The 20020-nt window shown below is 48.2% G+C and overlaps 1 protein-coding gene across 1 annotated transcript; it reads right to left on the reverse strand.

Moving 5' to 3' along the window:
- Positions 1-683: 683 nt before the first annotated feature.
- On the reverse strand, positions 684-19715 carry brpf3b (bromodomain and PHD finger containing, 3b). Its single transcript, XM_061257340.1, has 13 exons — positions 19103-19715; positions 15175-16765; positions 13466-13622; positions 12157-12288; positions 10484-10612; positions 9756-10068; positions 7722-8051; positions 6496-7077; positions 6205-6286; positions 5901-5995; positions 2940-3037; positions 2499-2653; positions 684-1982 (listed from the first exon to the last, which is right to left on the reverse strand). The coding sequence occupies exons 2-13, from the start codon at positions 16728-16730 to the stop codon at positions 1799-1801; spliced, it is 3813 nt and encodes a 1270-aa protein (XP_061113324.1). The 5' UTR covers positions 16731-16765; positions 19103-19715; the 3' UTR covers positions 684-1798.
- Between the last annotated feature and the right edge of the window lie 305 nt (positions 19716-20020).

Genomic DNA, 20020 nt, shown 5'->3' on the forward strand with positions numbered 1-20020 from the left:
CAAGATCAAGTCAGCCTGAATGGTGAAACACCCTTCAGCACACGCTCATGGACATTCATTAAAGCAGAATCATTCAAACGAATCCAGTTACGTAGGTACAGGTTTGAATGGAGCAAAAACCAGGACCGTCTCTGGCACTCCAGGACCTGGACTGCCCACCGCCGACCGCCTATGTCACGGTCAAGATGAGAAGTAGTTCCCAATTGGGATTTAAAAAGTATATCCTAACCCAAGTATTAAAATGACAAAATATGAAATTAGCTACTGGAACTAAGAACAAAACGGGCATGAGTGGGTGGGTATATCGCTGCAAAGGCTATTGCAATATTAATGCACTGTGTTCTGGAGATCAGTTTATATTAAGCAACATGATTAAATGGCTAGCACAGGTTTGAGCTGGAGGGCTAAGGTGAACCTGTACTAATTTAGCAGTGCAAGTCACAACCACAAACTACAGCAGGGCTCAAATTAAAACGGATACAGCCAAGGATGATTCATATGAAACATCACCCTTTATCAAAATTATTTTCAGACATCCTAAACTGCTGCGCAATCTGGTAATTCAGCGTTCATAATCAATATCCACACACACATCCACAAATACTCATTCATTACTCACATTCACTATTCACTGAATGTGCCAGTGTAAAAGAATAAAATAAATGCACAATACTGAAAACAAGTTGATTTTGCTTATAACATTTATTTCCCCACATGAGAAAATATTGATTCAGACAGGTTATAGGCAAGTAGATAAAATCTGCAGTTTGTACAAGCTTAACTTCTCTTGAGCGCCATCTTATAAACAGGGTCTAGAATTCTAGTAAACTCTTTCTACAATAAATACAAGGTTCTGTGCTTAAGGGCGGACTCAGAAACCGACTCACAGCCAGAGAACAATACAAATCACCTCCCAACGGCGTAATCTGATAAAACCTCAATATCACTACGCACACACAGTCACGCAGTCCTGCCTGTCCTTGTTTTTAATAGTTTATCTTAAATAACAGATTTACTTTCAATTGTCAACCAATATATATCATTTCATTTCTTTATTTTTTGCTTTCCATAAATAAATTACATTTTGTTTATCAAAAAAACAACGAGAATATACTGTTTGTAGAACTATTGACATCACAGACAAGCGGAATACACTTTAAGCCAGTCAGTAATTTAGTGAGTATTTTACAAGTATGTACATCCTCGTGCCTCTTCCTGCCTGTATGCGACTCATTTCATCTTCAACAAAAATGAAATAAAATTAAAAGGTACTGTATGATAGAAATACATATATACATGAATGTGTCTTTAAATGTACAAGAAAGTGGTTGTAAAATATTAAAAAGTAAAAAGCTATTGTAAGAAAATGGCAGTGATCCATTCGTACTGTGGTTTTTTTTTTTTCGGTTTTTTTCGTTTTTTTTATATAAATATGAAAAAAGTGAATGTTTTTTTTATTCTTCCCCCAAACATTCCCGTCTTTGATAGTAGTCTTTGAAAAAAACGGAGGCGTTCCCTCGGAAACCCGCTCCCGCTCCTGCGGTTCCACTCCTCTCCCAACTGCCAACCTCAGGGCGCATTCACACGGACCCCACAGGCGCGGGACAGCCTCTATCAGGCAGGCCGGCACGATGGAGTCGAACCTCCGAGAGTACGACTTCACCCTTCTCCCATACGAAGCCCAGCACCACCTCGCCTCCCCTCCCCTCCTCAACACCCTCTCTAGATGCGTTAATGTGGCGGAAAGGCCGGGTGCCAAACCTCCCGCTCTGTGCAGGCGTTGTGGGCGGAGCGCCCCCTACAGGTAGCTGGAGGTGACGAAGGGGTGGTCCCCGCGCACGCGGCTGAGGTGCAGCATGGCGCGGTCGTATGCCACCTGCACGGACTTCCGGATGCTGGTCTTACGGCCCTCCATCATGCGCAGCTTGTCTGCAGTGTCGTCCACCCCCAGGGGCAGAACCTTAGTGCGCGGGAGCCACTGCCTGCAGGGGGCAGGAGAGAGAGGAGAGAGAGGGAGGGAGGGAGGGAGGGGGAGAGAGGGAGGGAGGGAGGGAGGGAGAGAGGGAGAGAGGGAGAGAGGGAGAGAGGGAGAGAAGGAGAGAAGGAGAGGAGAGAAGGAGAGAAGGAGAGAGGGAGAGGGAGAGAGGGAGGGGGAGGGAGAGAGGGAGTTCAGTGCCCACTATACCTCCAACATGCTCGCACGCATTCACACAAATGCACTCTCATACGCATACACAAAGCTCACACACATATGCAAGTGCACTCAATTCAATTTCTCTCTATAGTGCTTTTTATACAGAAAGCAGTCACAAAGGCACTTTACGGCGTAACAGAAAGGGCAAAAGCCAGGCCTGAACCCCCAAATAGCAAGCACATGAGATAAACCCACACGCATCTCAACCTCAGAGAAGGAGAGCGATACGGAGCTTATCTGGCTTTTTCAGTCCAGAGCCCGGGGCCCCAGGGCCTTCGGGCGGTGAAAGGGTTAAGGCCCTCACCAGGTCCTCTTGTTGTCGAAGAAGAGCACGAGGAAGAGCTTCTCCCCCGCCTCCTCCTGCCTCAGCTCCCCCAGTTTGAGCACGTCCTGGGGGGGCACGGGGATGGGGACCCCGTTGTGCAGCAGCCCCTCCTGGGGCATGTCCGGGTCGATGATCTGAGGAGAGAGATGGGGGAGCCGTGAACATCTGAACTCCTTCAGACCACACTTCCTCTGTGCACTGTGTATGTCAATACGTTCTAATTCTACTCAATAAGCGTGTGCATTCAGATATTTGCGTGTAAGTGTGTACGTATGCAAGTATATGTATACATATTTGCGTGTGACATTGTGGTGTTGTGTACACGCAGTAGTTAAAGACAAAAAGGGATCAATGGATCAATGAGACTCCTCGGGTGTCCCAGCAGGGCGTTTAAAGGGGTGCGCGGGGGGAGCAGCTCACCAGAGCGGGGTAGGATGGGTACCCGCGACACTTGGCCCAGACCAGGTCCAGGGGCTCCAGCTCCGCCCCGTTCTCAAAGGGCATGAGGAGGCTGCTGCCTGCACACAAACAGACACACACAACCTCATTCTGGGCAGCTAGCTCTGGAGGTAAGAGCAGTCGTCTGGCAGTCGGAGGGTTGCTGGTTCGATCCTGCCCTGGGTGTGTCGAAGTGTCCCTGAGCAAGACACCTAACCCCCCCTAATGCTCCTGATAAGCCGGTTGGTGCCTTGCATGGCAGCCAATCACCACTGGTTTGTGAGTGTGTGTATGAATAGGTGAATGAGAAGCATCAATTGCACAGCGCTTTGGATAAAGGCGCTATATAAACGCCAACCAACCAACCCCGCTTTCACACCCTCGGGGGTTCAATACAATTAAGCCCAGTCAAACATATGTGCCACTATGCACTCACTGACCACTTTATTGGGAACACCTACTTATTCATGTGATTATCAAATCAGCCAATCACGTGGCGGCAGTGCAACGCATAAGATCATGCAGATACGGGTGAGGAGCTTAAGTTAATCAAACATCAGAATGGGGAAAAATGTGATCCAAGTGACTTTGAGCGTGGAATGATTGGTGGTGCCAGAAACTGCTCATCTCCTGGGATTTTCACTCTCCACAGTTTGCAGAGAATGATGCGAAAAACAAAAACATCCACTGAGCAGAAACGCCTTGTTAATGAGAGAGGTCAGAGGTGAATGGCCAGGAAGGTGACCGTAACAAGCATCTCTGAACACACAATGCGTCAAATCAAGTGGATAGGCTACAGCAGCAGAAGTAAAAAAAATAAATAATAAGTCTAATGAATACCTAATAAAGAGCTCACTGAGTGCATGTCAGCCTTATACATTACAGCATGGCACTCAGCTATAATGGTCCCAACTGGGGAGGTTGATTCACAAACACAATAATCATAAAGGTTCTGTTCGAATCACCAATTTAAACATAATGGCTTTGTTTTTTTACATTAAAATTAAAACATTAAATCACTTCTGGAAAAGCGAACGATAGAGATCGTCCATGCTACATCAGGATTTTCATTTGTAAAGAAAAACACAGATCAATGGAAAAAAACTCAGGAGCTGCCTGGAGAAGCCAGATGGTGTCCTGCAGGTAAGGAAATGGCTACTGTGTGCAAGGCTTAAATAAATCTATGAAGTTACCAGACGCAACTTTCTACAAACTGTACACTCTATGTAACGGTGTTTGTCTTATTTAAGCAATAGAATTCCCTAACCAAATACAGTAAATGGAACACAAACATTTTGAAGCACTTAAGTCAGGACTAAACTCTTGCCACTCAATTTAAATTGTTTTCCATTATCTGCTTTTTCCCTTACTGGTCCTCTGGTCCTGGCACTGATACATGAGGGACCACAGGACAGTAAAATCTAATTTTACAGACAGACATCTTTGTCAGACAGGGAAGTTATGCAGGTTCTACCATGAGACATGCAAACCATGCATTTCGCACAGAGTTCAGCCCCTTACAGTTATTTATCGCTTACCCGTTAAGATACAAGACCACAATTATGTGATTAGAATGTTCTTATCTTAACATTCTGATGCTGATGTAACAATCACTCCTGGTAATTGAAAGTAATGGGAGTTCTAGAATATGGATCATTCTTTCCAAAAAGCCTACTCTTCAAAGGGTTAAAATTGCCTTTGAGTATGCCTTACACAGAGAATAAATCTAGCGTTTCAGAGCTGGCTCTCCCAGCACTCTTCCAGACTGCTACGGGGAGCAGTATTCTCTGGGATCAGATCCAAGCAAAACCATGTAGTCCATTATTAAACACAACCAATGTTCACAAGCAAACAACCCCAGTTTTTCATGACTTAACAAGTGCAGAGTCAACAGTTTCATATAAACATTTTTTTTTTTTTTAAAACAGTCTGCAAATGGTTTACGGCAAAATGTTGAGCAAGAGAATTTTCTGCAAATTACACCCAACCTAAACGCAGTCCAGTCAACCAACTTCCACAATGCCAATCAAAAGGGAGTTTGAGGAACTGATGCCTTTTTGAAATTGGGAACATTGATGAAACAGGAAAATGGTAAGATGGAGCAAAAGAGCTGCCCTTGCAGTCCAGCTAGATGACGTTTAATAAAAAAATAAAAAAAGAATGATTCATACCAAGTGAGTAATCAGTAATAATTCCAACCGCAATCAGCATCTCATTAGGATATTAATAATAGGCTTTTCTATGACAGCTTTATGAATGACACCTCTTTTCATTTCAGTGAACAACTATTTTGGGCATATTTTTCCAAATGGTATGATTTCATTCCAAACTTTCTTTTTCTTATGTATATTTTAGTGTGAAGACATGGCCCCTTGCCCAAGTCTGCTAGCATCTCAGATTTCTTATGAAAGCAGTGACTTGCATTCATCCAGAGCTCACCACATCATTATTGTTGTTGTTGTTATTGTGAGTACAAGTTTCGATCAGACTGTAGTATTTGCAGTTTAACTGTCTGCAAGAACAGAAGTGAGAGCTGTACTAGACACAAAGACCTTGGGAAAAAAATGTAATGTCACTTTATACTTAATTATGGTATACCTAACATTATTCCATTAGAACACATTCCATACTCTTAACTCACATGGGCTGAAACAACCACCCCTTAAATTACAGATATCCAACCATTTTCTCCACTTGGAAGTAAAATAAATAAATAAATTTAAAAAAGCTCCAATATGAAATGGGCTTGGGGTTTGTGACCAGTCAGGGCTAGGCTGTATTCTGTAGTATATGAACACAGCTCTTTTCTGTGGATCTCTCTCAGAATCTCACCAAAGATTGGGCACTCCCCCCGCCCCCGCCCCCTCCCTTCCCTCACTTATCAATGTGACAACAAAGCTGCATCAGGTACCACTGCCCGCCTGACTAGCCGAATGTACCCACCTGACCCCGTGTAGTCCGAGTCGCCATTCACCCCGTCCAGGAACGGGACTTTAGAAAGTGCAGGCTTGCCCCGGCCACGTTTGGGAGGTGAGGCGCTGTGGAGAGAGAGAGAGAGAGGGGGTCACTGTGAGGAAAGGCCTGTTTCTAACACTGAATAAAGAACGAGTGGCATCTCTCTCTAAAGAGCAGGGAAGGGTCATGTCCAAGTCTGTATACATGCTTACTGTTGAGTATACAAGTTATATACTGAATAGTAGGGAAGTAAGCCATTTTGGACATGGCCAGGTGTGTACGGGTGGCTCACCTGTCCTTGCGGAAGGTGGGGGAGGGGCTGCACTCTGAGTCCGAGCAGCTGTCTCTGTGCTTCCTGAATCCATTAGTCAGGCCTGGGGAGAAACACACGGCAGAATGACATCACTATGACGTCACTGTTACAGCTAAAACTGAATAAACCAACACCCTGAACTAGGCCCAATATCCACTGCACGGACAAGCCGCCAATTAAGATGGCACCTACATTTAACGTCTAACGTCAGACGTTCACAAATAGAAAGCTGTTGAATGTCAAATGGCCAATCAGTGTCGCGCCACGTACCTCCCTCCCGGGCGGGGCGAGGTGACTTCTCCCCCTCGCTCTCCGAGCTGGCGCTGAGGCTTCGGGGCCGCGGCCGGGGGGTGGGGGGCGAGGCGCGTGGCGGGGTGGGCAGGGCGGGCTTGGTGGGGGTGACAGCGGAAGCGTTCGGGGAGGAGTTGGGCACGGGGGAGGCGGAGGGGGGGCCCTCGGCGCCCGCGGCCCCGTTCTGCAGGGGGCTCTCCTTGCCCTTCAGCAGCTTGGCCCCGTTTTTGGCCTTCTTGAACAGGACGGAGGTGCGGCGGCCCACGCCCACGGCGGGCGGCGTGCGGGGCGTGTCGGGGGAGGAGACCCCGTTGACCAGCCGGCCCTCGGCGGGGGAGCGCGGCGTGCCCTCCTCTGCCGCTCCGGGGCTGAGGTCGCTCCCCGCGCCGGAGCCCCCGGCCTCAGCGTCCGGTCTCTGCCGCTTGTGCGAGCGGCCGGGCGTGCGGGGCTCCCCCGTCACGGGCCGCAGCGTGGGGGGGTCCTGGGGGGGCTCGCCCTGGGGGTGGGACAGGGCAGGGCTTGTGGGTTCGAGCGTTGGTGGAGGGGTGGATTTCATGTCGTCTGATGGGAGGGAAAAGGGGAAAGATAGAAATGTGATATGAGAAAAAAAAAAAAAAAAGATTGCATCGACGCAAACATTCAAACTGGAAATGACATTTCTACATTTTACATGCGTTACAGGGGTGACCCAAAATAACAGATTCATTGTACAGTTCTTTTAAAGTGTCAATCCAAATATATTTATTACAACTGATACCGTCTCATGATAAAATCTGGAGCAGTATCAATTAAATGTGTATGCATTCTTAAGTTTACCCTTTATATGCCGTTCTAAACAAGCAATGTCGGGGGCAACATTCCCGCCACATTGAAATGACGACGTGTAAAGAGCTAGAGTCTTAATGCTCAATATTACTACGTCAGAACACACTGTTGGTTGTCTCCAGGTAGTCTTGTCTCCAAATACCGCCAAATTACCTTGAGAAAAATGAAGCACTTCATGTGCTCCTATTAAATAGCTTAATTTTGAATGGAACTGTTGGTGTATGAAAACAAACTTTTGTGACTGCCAGTGACCACAGACGTCACTAAATCCACCAAAGCTGAACAATTAGGGATAGACACTTCAACTGAAGACACAGTCTCTACATGCAATGCAGGGGTGAGGGCAGAACCGGGCCAGAACCGGGCCGTCTCTCTCTCACCGTTCTCCGGCGTGGCGGTGGAGACGCGGGAGTGGTCGTGAGCGTCGCCGCCCCCGCCCTCCTCCCTCTCCTCCCCCCCCTCCTCCTCCTCCTCCTCCTCCTCCTCGTCCTCCTCCTTGACGGCGCCGTTGAGCTGCAGCAGGTGGCGCTGTTGCTGCTGGCCCAGCCGGTGCCGCAGGGTGTTGATCTCGCGGCGGAGCAGACGGATGCGCCGGGTTCGAGCCCCGCTCGAGCGCATGGACGTCACCATGTCCAGCTTGTCCAGCAGCTCCTTCAGCTGGGCCTCCAGGGACAGGTGCAGCCGGTTCTCCGGGACCAGGAGGCTGTCCACTGCGGGGGACACCAGGGGGGACCATCTCACTTTTAATATCCAACAGGGCTTAACTTAGCTCTACGCTGACACGATTATACTGTAGACTGTTGTCACTAGGGATGTGTACCGAGAGCCGGTATTTTTTGGTACCGGTTCCTAATTGGTCGGTACCAGAGTACCGCTAAAGATTCTGGACAAACGATACTGTTTTCGGTATTTTTTTTAAGAGTCTACCTAACCGTCGCGTAATTATGACACTGCCGCCGTCGACAGGTTATGACGCAGCGCCCCGTTGTTTTCTCTAGTAGTCAATATGTCGGCCGTAAGAGCAAAGCGCTCCAAGGTATGGGCACACTTCATCAAACTCAATGAATCCTCGGCTCAATGCAATATATGCAAGAAAGTAGTTGCGTCAAAGGGGGGTAACACCAGCAACATCATGAAACACTTGCAGTCTACCCATAGCATAAAGCTGAAGGAGTGCGGCGTGTTAAACAACGCATCTAAAGTTAGCAACCCGGCAGACGCTAACAACACCGTGCCCTCCTCCGTGCAGGCAGACTCCGACAGTGCTTCTTCATCAAGTCACGGTGAGTGTAATCATTAAAGGGGAAGTGAAATACTAGATTAAGTTGGCATAATTTACAAGATTGGTTCCCAATATATACATCCTTAAAGGTTTAAGACTGCCAGTAAAGCTGGATTAAAAATAATAAGTAATTAAATGACCCTTTTTTAAAACTTGCGCAGCACCATTTTATCCGAGTGTATAGCGTGACGTCACTCTGTCCAGAGCGATCTCGGCTGCTGCCAGAGAAAATAAATATGTTGCTTTTCCTTAACAAAAACTGTTAGGGCTAAATGCTTCAAGAGAAGCGCCTCCCCTACACTGTTCTGTTTACATGTATGTGTCTGTTGGGTTGAACATGTAAGCATGGGCTTTGGTCATCTCCCTAGGTTGTTTTTTAATTTCATCTATTCTGAGAAGCATTTGTAATTTTAAGTTAAGCTTCTGTTCTGTTGAAGCATTATCACATTGACAGTTACCTTTAAGGCTGTATGGAGCTGCCTGCTCGTTTTTTTGACATACCTCGCACTGCACATGTTGACTTGCTAAGGGCTTAAAAGGCAGGTGCTGTAAGTTGTTTAATGATGTTGCTGGTGTTAGCCCCCTTGTGGTAATAAAAAAAACGATTGAATCTTTTACCATCTTGTAACGTCTTTATTTTATATACTAAATTACACGCCGTGATATCGATAAGATTATCGATAAATACCGGCACCGATAAGGAGTATCGGTATTGGTATCGGTATCAATAAAATCCTAACGACACACATCCCTAGCTGTCACTGTTTTTTTAAATCACCTTGTTTGTAGCCCATGTTGATTGTGGTGAAGCCAAAAGAAATGGGACAATAAAGTTCCTATCTATCTATCAATTTTTTTCTAAGGAGCACCAGACCTGGAACGAATACTTGATTGGTTTGAATTCAAATACTTGCTTCTATGCTTTATTTGTCCTGTCCGGTGTATTGGAAGATATGAAATGCTCTCAGAAACTGCAATCCCTGCCTTCTGGTCCTGAACTGCACCAGGCAAGATCAATCGAGCACAGAAAAGCATTTGAATCCAAAGTCATTCCAGCCAGACGCTCATAAAGCGGGAGCCCTGTAGGGCGCGGTCCGGGGCGCGGGCGGGGCACGGGCGGGGCGCTGCTCACCGTCCTCCCAGGAGCAGCGGTAGTAGTCGTTTTTGTGCGGCGAGTCGGGCAGGAGCATGCCGGTCGCGGGGTCCAGGCCGCTGCTGTGGGCCTGGCGGTGCGCGTGCCGCAGGATGGCGCCCCCTAGGTCGCGCAAGCGCACGGCGGCTCGGTGGAAGACCGTGTCCCGGCCGTTGTAGCGCAGGCAGTTGGCCACCATCAGGTTGAAGTCGCCCTCCAGCTCCCCCAGCGAGCTGTATCTGTGCGCGTCCACCTTGGACCGCATGGTGGAGAAGTCCATGGGCTGCGTCACGAACTCCAGGTAGTCCGGAACCTGGAGGACGGAACGAGGGGCCCCAGGAAACCACGGTTACGCTCCTTAGCTTCTTTTTACTTTATCATCACATTCTATTTTTAGAATTGTGTATTATATAAACTGCAGTTATGTCTTCATGTTATATAATGTTCTATTTTACATTTATTCATTTATTCTTTTCTTTCATTACTGCTATGTTTCGTTCAACAGGGTGAGATAACTTCTCATTGTACTACCCTGCTTAAAATAAGGTGGATGGATTCACTTTTCAGTGCATGTAATCTCTGGGATCAAACCCACAGCCTTTGCATTGTTAGCGCAATGCTCTGCCGACCGAGCGGGTGAAACTGACACCCTGATATCCTGATGCGCTGGGATTACACAGAACAGCGGGGGTTTTTAAACGGGCAGCAGAGCGGACACCCCCGCGTACCTCCTTAAGGCTGACGGGCTGGGCGAAGATCTGTGCGGGGTCCTTCTCCTGCAGCTGGTCGAGCGTGGAGCGCAGGAGCACCAGGGATGGGGTGAGCTGCATCTCCAGGGCAGCCTGGTGGGCCTTCACCTGGGAGGGAGAGAGAGGGGTCAGGCCAGGGTGTAAAGGCCCATTGAACTGATTGATTTAAATTCTTTATTGACGATATAAAAAATATATGACGTATATAAAGAAATATACGCACAGCCTCAACCAGGAGGCATCATATCTTTGTACAGTATTTGTCAAATGGATAAAACACAATAAAGCCCAGGAGCTTATTTCCACTGTGGTCCATCCACATCACAAACTACAACTATAACCATAACTATAACCATAACCATAACCATAACAATGTGAGCATCCACACTGCTGAACGATAACATTCTATAAATAGCCTCTCGGCTATGTCATACGCCATGTTGCATGCGATGCCCTGTAATTTGGGTTGAATTCTTACTGGTTGTCAGTGTTTTATCGTTCAGGCAGCTGGAAGAAACGGCTCTGAAAGTGATCCCAAGAATATTGTGCGTCACAGTCGTTATAGTTCTGGTGTGGACTCCACTTAAGTTAGAACGATAGCTATCCTTCTTGGTGTGAATGGGCCTTCACCCTCTCGATCGCAAGCTCAGCAGGACGCTGTGAGTTACAGCAATATTTTTACTTCCCTCCCTGTTCTGAAGAACATTACAAACTCATTTCTGGGTCCCCCACCCTCACTGAACTGGCACAGTGGAATTTCTGCTAATAAACTGCATCGAGGTCAAAACATTTTACAGGATACAAAAAAACTAATTTAGTACGCCGACTGCCCTGTTGTCACTAAAATGACCTTCCATTGGAACACATGTTGAACACCAGTTCGCTCTTTCTGTTTTGGGATAACACTAACTTCATGCTTCAAATGAAGCGGGACTCATATCAACATATTAACCACCTCAGAAACATTCTCACGAGCTTGCAGTAAAAGATGACTAATGGAATCTAGAAATCAACTTCACTGGCCATCGCGTGGAAACGTTTAATAAGAAAATAACCCTGGAAGAGTATTTTCCCCAGAGGGGTGGAAATACTGATTTGTTGCATGGAGTTGGGGAGAATCCTGATGCTTAAGATAAAACCTGAATCATGGAAATAGCAATAGTAGGACCAATTCTGGAGCTTACATTGGCTTTCAGAAACCTTTCCTCAAGCAAGGAAATATATATGTGATACACAGAAAACATATGTAAATACTTTGTGAAAGCAGTGAAGTTCACTCAAGTCAAAAGCAATGCCACATTTGGGGGACTCTTTCCTCCGTCTTTCATTGCCCTAAAACTGACCCCACATCCTCATTTCCCCTCCAGCCCCACTTCCATTCCCCACCCCACCCCACCCCTCTCTACCTCCCAGTCCCCACCCCACCCCTCCCTCTACCTCCCAGTCCCACCCCACCCACCAGTCCCACCACCCTCTACCTCCCAGTGCCCACCCCACCCACCAGTCCCACCCCCCTCTACCTCCCAGTCCCACCCCACCACCCTCTACCTCCCAGTCCCCACCCCACCCGCCAGTCCCACCCCCCTCTACCACCCGGTCCTCACCCTACCACCCGGTCCTCACCCCACCCCAGCCCCTCCCTCCCTCAGTACCTGCTCCCTCTTCAGTTTCTCCCGCTTGCGGATCAGCTCCACCAGTAGCCGGGCTCTCTCCAGGTCGTGCCGCAGCTTCTGCCAGTACTTCAGCTCCTCCCTGACGGCGCATACCTTCTCGTCTGGTTCCCTCTGCAGGCACAGGCACAGCCACAACGCCCCAGATCAGCTCAAACCCAGAGACACACACAAACGCTGATAACACTTCCCAGCTAAAGACTGGCTGAGATAAGCAAGGCTGCAGGGTAAACACAGTTCAGGGCCACAGCGCTGGCATTACAAGAGCCTTTTCCAAAGATACGGGAATTCATTAACAATACACTACTAACGGTGCACCAGACCTGGGCCAAATACGTTAACCATTTTGGACTGAACCGCTTTTCTGTGCTTGGCTGATCTTGTCTGGTACAATTGAGCCAACAAAGAGGACCAGAAGGCAAGGCACTTTCTGAGAGTATTTAATTGGTTCCAATACCACGTACAAGCTCAGTAAAGCATAGAAAAGTATTTGAATCCAAAACAATACTGTATTTGCCCCAGGTCTGCCTTCTAAAACAATTTTCCTCTCCGTATCCTCAAAAGCATGACACTGCATGTCTAATGACCTCTACACTGACTCCAAGAAAGCAGCACCTTTACTTTGCACAACATTACATTAATTCTGTAAATGATATTCTGTAAATCAATGTTTAGTGGAAAGATTTCGTCTGCCACCCTTGGCATCCTCCACCCTACCACAGAATCAATCCAACTTTATTTACATATAGCCCATTCTACAAAGGAGGTGTTGCACCAGATTTACCCTGGCTTAAACTCTATTGCAGGTGCGTTACCCACCTGTCCTGCACCCCTCTGACTGCAGGCGAGTTACTGCATTACCACAGTAATGAATGCACAGGTGTGTTCTACAGGTGTGTTACCCACCTGTCCTGCACCCCTCGACTGCAGGTGAGTTACTGCATTACCACAGTAATGAATGCACAGGTGTGTTCCACAGGTGTGTTACCCACCTGCTCAGCATTCCTGCAGCTCAGTTAATGAATTGTAATGAATGCACAAGTGTGTATTCATGTTACTCGCTGAGCATGCAGGTGAGTGAGTACCATGGTAATGCACAGGTGTGGTACAGGTGTTGCCTACCTGCTCTGCGGTCCTTTGGGCCTGCAGGTGTGAGTTACCATGGTAAGGCACAGGTGTGTGGTACAGGTGTTGCCTACCTGCTCTGCGGTCCTCTGGGCCTGCAGGTGTGTGAGTTACCATGGTAATGCACAGGTGTGTGGTACAGGTGTGTGGTACCGGTGTTGCCTACCTGCTCTGCGGTCCTCTGGGCCTGCAGGTGCGAGTGCAGGCGGCGGATCAGTGGCACGCCGTTGCGAGACTGACGCTTCAGCAGCCAGTAATTGTGAAGCCGCTGCATGAACTGGTTCTTCCTCTGAACGAGCACCCCTTTGCAAATTTTGTTCAACCTGAACAGGGACAAAGAGCACAGCTTACACGGTGCAGGGACTGTCACAATGGCCCATCTCATCTATACAAATCCTACTGTGAAGAAACTTGCCATTATTTGCATTTTTCCATTCTGATGCATAAGCCAACTAAAACCTTGTATTAATGCAAATGTGCCTTTGAGGCAAGTAAAAAAATAAATAAATAAATAAAAAAATACCTCAATCCACACAAATGATGCACTACATGCATTACATTCAGGGAGCCTTGTCACATTCCTCCAAAACCACTGAAATTATTCAACAAACTTTCAAATAACTTTGCAATTAATTTACAGAATGCCGTTTCAACCTTCCAGTAGGACCTTCCAAACAACAAGGCTTTTATTTATTAATATTTTAACTTTATCCCACAGCTTTACAGTCATGTCGAGTTTAATTTGCTTAAGCATTAGAATAGAAAAATGCTCAATACGTGGTGTATAAATGACTACACACCCTGATTTATGACATTTTGAGTCAAGAGAAGATTAACAACAGGGCTATAAAATAAAAATAAGTAATTCTCTCCTGCTCCCAAGTACAATTTAGGAGAACTCTACTGCATCCCAATTAGCTGATGTCCTAAATTATTGTTCCAGTGAGCGCACATAGTTTTTCCAGGAGCAAATGCTTCAAAAATGGAAGCACTGCAAAGCACTTAATAACCAAACGCAATGATAATCCCCAACGGGCATGTGGACTTGTAGAGGTGGCCGAGGTGAGGTAAGGGCTTGGTGTGATGTGACATGCAAGCTGACCTGTGAGCCCTGAGTGTAATGTTATGGGCAGGTTGAGTTGTGAGGACCGTGTGCAAAACAGGGGTGCACAGCAAGGGCCGATCCGCTTCAGGATTTTCGTGCCAACTTAATTATTTAATTAGCTAAATTATCTCTTGATCAGACATTTCAATATACACACCAGCTACAGACTGTAAGTGCATTCTTGAGATTTTACTGTGCCCAAGTACAGGAGTGAACCAGCATCATTTATAGGGCTGTCAGAAAAAGAAATCAAGGTAATTGGCTTGAACAAAAACCAGGCCACCAGGACCAGAGTTGTGCACCCCTGGTTCAAAGTGACGGGCAGGCTGTGCTGTGAGAACCGTGTGTAAATTGACGGGCAGGCTGACTCGTGAGGACTCTGGGTAAAGTGACAGGCAAGCTCAGTCGTGAGGACCACGTCTAAAGTGAGGGGCAGGATGAATCCTGAAGACTGTGTGTAAAGTGACAGGCAGGCTGACTCGTGAGGACCGTGTGTGAAGTGACAGGCAGGCTGACTCGTGAGGACCGTGTGTGAAGTGACAGGCAGGCTGACTCGTGAGGACTGTGTGTGAAGTGACAGGCAGGCTGACTCGTGAGGACTCTGTACAGTGACAGGCAGGCTGACTCGTGAGGACCGTGTGTAAAGTGACAGGCAGGCTGACTCGTGAGGAGTGTGTAAAGTGACAGGCAGGCTGACTCGTGAGGACCGTGTGTGAAGTGACAGGCAGGCTGACTCGTGAGGACTGTGTGTGAAGTGAGGGCCAGCTGACCTGTGTGCGGGGATCTGTGGCACGGTGACCAGGGGCATGGCCGCTCGGCGCGACGCCACCTCCAGGCTCTTCTTCACCTTCTTCTTCAGCAGCTTGGAGCCCTTCTTCCCCCCCCGCCTGTTCGTGTGCACGGCGGGACTCTGGGTGTACGCGCTGCTGCCCCGGTTCCCCCGGCCCCCCACCACCCTGCCCCCGGTCTCCTCATCGTCCGACCCCGCCCGCGCGTCCTCCCCCGGGGGCGAGTGCGCGTCGCAGAACGCCGTCTTCTTCACGGAGAAGGTGGTCCCGTTGACGTTGGTCTCGCGGACGGGGTCGATCTTCATGAAGAGCCCGGCGCGCTGCGCGCAGGTCACGTGGAAGGCCGTGTAGCAGTTGGCCTTGTGGCACTGGATGGACGCCCCCCGGCCCTTCTGCTTGCACAGGTAGCAAGTCAGCTTCCAGCGGGCGGGCGGGATGTTGTCCACCCCCTCCACGGGCTCCAGGAAGACCGTGTTGGCGAAGCAGACCTCGGGGATCCAGATGGCGCACACCACGTGCGCCCAGCGGCCGTCGCTGGTCTGCTTGAAGGCGCCCCCCCGGTTGGGGCAGAGCACGCAGTCCACGGGGCGGGAGGGCGACTGGAGGCAGCAGCGGCAGAGCCACTGGCCCTCGGGGATGTAGGGCACGCCGTAGCACTCCTGGTGCACGGCCAGGTTGCAGATGTCGCAGAAGAGGATGACGTTGCTGTTCAGGCACTCGTCGTCCAGGCAGACGCAGCAGAAGGCGTCCTCGTCGATGGCGCTCTGCGAGGGCGCCTGGCTCCGGGACTCCAGGTACGACTCCTTCTCCAGCCGGTCCATGAGCAGCTCGAAGGTGTCGGGCGAGACGGACGACTGGCCGTCCGACGCCCGCTTCTCGTTCACCATCTCCAGCCAGGCCAGGTCCTCCTCGTCCATGTCGTACTCCGCCTCCGTGTCCAGCTCCTCGGCAGACTTCTCCATGTAGCGGTAATACGCGGCGGGGAGGGGCGGAGCGTCGGTGGGGGAGAAGGAGTCCAGGATGCGGAAGGAGGGCTTGGGGAGGGGCCCGTGGTGGAGGGGGTGGTGGGAGGAGTTGGGCTGGGATTTGCACTGCTGATGGGAGTTGGGGTGATTGTTCTGCGAGGACGAGGAGGAGGAGGAGGAGGAATGCTTGGCGTCCTTCCTCCTGCCCTTGGCCGCGGGCATCTTGCGGCCCAGTTTGGCACTGCTGGCGAAAAGCGGCTGCTCGCTGTTCTCCTTGTTGGAGTTGCACTCGGCGATGTCCTGGGCGGTCATCTCATCCTCGGTGATGACCGTCAGCGGGTCGAAGATGCTGATCCGGTGGAGCCGCCCGTCCAGGTCCACCTCCACCATCTTCTGGGCCTGGGCGTAGGTCAGGGTCTCTCGGGCCGGGGACACCTTCAGGCTGTAGGGGGAAGGGGAGCGCTGGTGGATCCCACTGCCCCCTCGCCCGGCCGCACCCCTCCCCCCTGCTGCAACGCCCCCAACACTAGGGCTGCCCCCTGCCTGGCGCCCCCTCCTCCGAGGCTTCCTCATGGGCCCCCCCTTACACAGGCCGCCTCGTCCCACCCCTGGGAACACAGCATGGGAGGCAACGGGTCAGAGAGGGCAGGTGGAGGGGGGGAGATGGAGAAAACGAGTACCTAGAGCTTGAGATAGAAAATTAAGTCCCTTCACGAAAGCTGCAAATATCACACTTCACTCTTTCCAGAATTTAATTATGCAAGCCGTTCGCATGATTACACTGATAAGTCAAAACACTGCAATCCCAGTTATTCACATTGCCAGATCTTAATGAGAATAAAAGTGCACTCACTGCTGACTGTTTGTTTCACTAAAAAGCAACTACACAAAGATACTTCAGTAGAAATTGTACACAGGTAAATCAGTAGAAATTGTACACAGCAATGTCTTATTCAAGACAGCTAACACCTTTTATCATTTTCTGCCAAAACAAATACATGGGTGGCCAACTAGCAGTCTCCACAAATTGTTGTATTGCCATTAAATCAGGTTATACAGTTTTTTATTACAAATCCGACTTGCCCCAAAACAAACAGCACAGAAATGCAAATAATATTTAGAGAACAGACAAGTTACATGCAGAAAAACACACCAAAACAAAAAGATCCCATGATTGTACCAAATTTCACTAGTGCCTTTTACCCACCATAATTGCAAAAATCCTAATTAACTGCACTTTAGCTACACAGTTGTGATCTTATTGCCGGATAATGAGTTTCGAATAAAGGTTAAACTAGTTTTTATGTGCGTCCGTATATTTCCTTGACGGCATGAGTCGGTAGCCTTTATAAGGAAAATGTAAACATTGCCGAAAGCAAGGATTACAGAAACTACGAGGTGCCTCAGATTTACGAAATGGTTTTGTATTAAAGACTGCAGTACAGCCCAATAGCTCACATATCGTTAAAACGCAATCATAACCAATGCTCTTGGTTTGACCGACGCGTCCTGCGCCTTTAAATTTGGTGAGTTCCGCTCTCCGAACGCGGTTCCACGTTAAGGCGGAAGTGATCACAGCTCCGTTTACGGAGCAGGGTCACACGCACAGATCACAAGCGTCGGTGAAACAAACATCTGTGGAATCGGCAATGCTGGCTAGTGCTAGCTTGCTTCCTTGGCGCCACTTTATTTCACTTCATTCCGATTAGTCGCCAACTCAATCAGCTAGGCTACATAAATATTAACGATGTTTGATCAAAATAAAAGATAAGTTATTTTGGCGCAGCAAGGTTGCGAGCTAAGCACATTTCTGTCCCAATAACAACACAAACTTTCCAAAGAATTGCCAGTTACCCGCTAGACGGAACATTTTATATCTAAGTTACAGTTATGCGCAGTTTAGTAAGTTACACAAATGACACCAACTATTAACGTATTATTATTATTTTTGTATATAATTTACTGTTTATTTACCAACTTCACATATGTAGCAAGTACTAGAAAGCTGAAATGGATTTGCTAGCGACAGGTTTACCCAAAACACCAACGCGGTGACAAATTGCGAATACTTTCATAGCCCAGGGGTGCGTATAATGGGCCACAGGGTCGGGCTAACACAGCAAACATTTTTATTTTATTCTCCATCTCCGGCTTCCACCGCGGCCAAACAAATGGTATGTTTTTATTTTTACTGTCGGATGGGCGGGGCTTTACGAAATCTCCCTGCTCCATCTGTCTATGCAAGCCATCGGGGTACAAATCTATAATACCAAACAGCTAAAAGGCAGAAACTGCGTCTAAGTGCTGGAACACATAGCCATACGCTGCAAGTTAATACTGGGTAATGTCTTACATTGGTACCTGCCCTCTGTATTTTAGAAGATTTATCTGGAATTTATATCGTATGAAACCGCCACTTAGCTACAAGGTACTCAGCGTGGTTAACTGAGTTTTCTAATATCCAATCGTCGCCCGTAACCATTGCATCAATCCTGGTTCCAGCCTATCACCGCACAGCAGAGTTTTGTCTCAGCTGACATAGTTAGGTTGAAGGTCCTTATTTCCAGAACGATATGTCAGCCATTTTAGTCGCTTAACACAAACTACCTCCCCCAAATGCTTCAAATTTAAAAAAATAACACTATATTGCAACACAATCAGCAACAATGGTTATAAAGCGCAGTTTCTCAACTATAATACCCCGTTAGGGCTCAGTCAAAATGTACTTTCAATGTTCTAAAATGTTCGTTTAACTGGGAGGAGAAGCAAGTAGCAAGCAAGCTAGGTGGCTGGTAATTTAGCCAGCTACCCTGCTAGCAATTCAGTAACGTTAATACGCGCTGGCAAGCAAATGTAGTTGCAGATACCCATGTAACGACACAACGGCAACCATATTAGATTATTTTGACTATTTTTACAGTTATTCACGAGGTTAGATTCTTTACCTTATCGTTTTAAATGGCAGCTCGGAAACCGGCCGCTTGTGGAGCCCAGGTTTTTGGTGGCTAGCTAGCTACCAAGCTAGCTTCGCCTCGGCCGAAAAGCCGGTAAATTTCGTTGCGAAAATGTCCTCTGCGGTTCAGTCCTCCATTGTGTCTTCGAACAAACGTTTTTCGACAGAATCAAGTGTCTCCGGCCATTTGGAAGGGCATGGTTCGCTCAGCAGAACGGCGAGAATGTAGGGACCCTGGTTTGTAGCAAGGGAGGTAATTTTTTCAGCCTCAGATGTGCTGTAGTTAGTACGGGTAGAGCGGGGCTTTCAGTCAAGAGAGCAAGAACACGCCCCTTTCTGTAAAAAAATCAGGCTAGAGTGCGGTCTGCGCGTTAACGTTAGCATAGTTATCTGGAACAATCTCTATATTCACGAAACACCACGTTCCGGTGTACCGCAAGCAGCATACAAAACGAATAAAGGTGACACTTTTCCTTGAAGATATGGCGGCTGCAGTCCTCTGCCACAGAAACTTAGCTAGAGAACTCTCAAGTTGCCACACATCCCCCCACTAGCGACGTACTGCTTCCACGCTCAAAACATACACACGCACATGCATTGGCTCTCACCCTGCAACCGAATTTGCATAGAAGTGCGGCCCACTTCGCGTCTTGCGAAGGTGGAAAATGGCTACATGACACATAAGTCAGACACAGGGAAGGAAACTGCTGTTTAATTTCAAACAGAATAAATGTGAGATAAACTACACTTCATAATCAGTGTTAATTATGTCTTGCAACATAGTTATATAAATGGGCGCGGCTAACAGGTTCGACGACGCCTCCTACATTCGAGAACCCCATCCTTAACATAGAAGCAGTTGTTCACAGTCACTAATTGAGTGTCAACACTTTGTAAATAATTCTAAGTT

The sequence above is a fragment of the Conger conger genome, chromosome 10 (assembly GCF_963514075.1).
Source record: "Conger conger chromosome 10, fConCon1.1, whole genome shotgun sequence".
NCBI classification, from domain to species: Eukaryota; Metazoa; Chordata; class Actinopteri; order Anguilliformes; family Congridae; genus Conger; species Conger conger.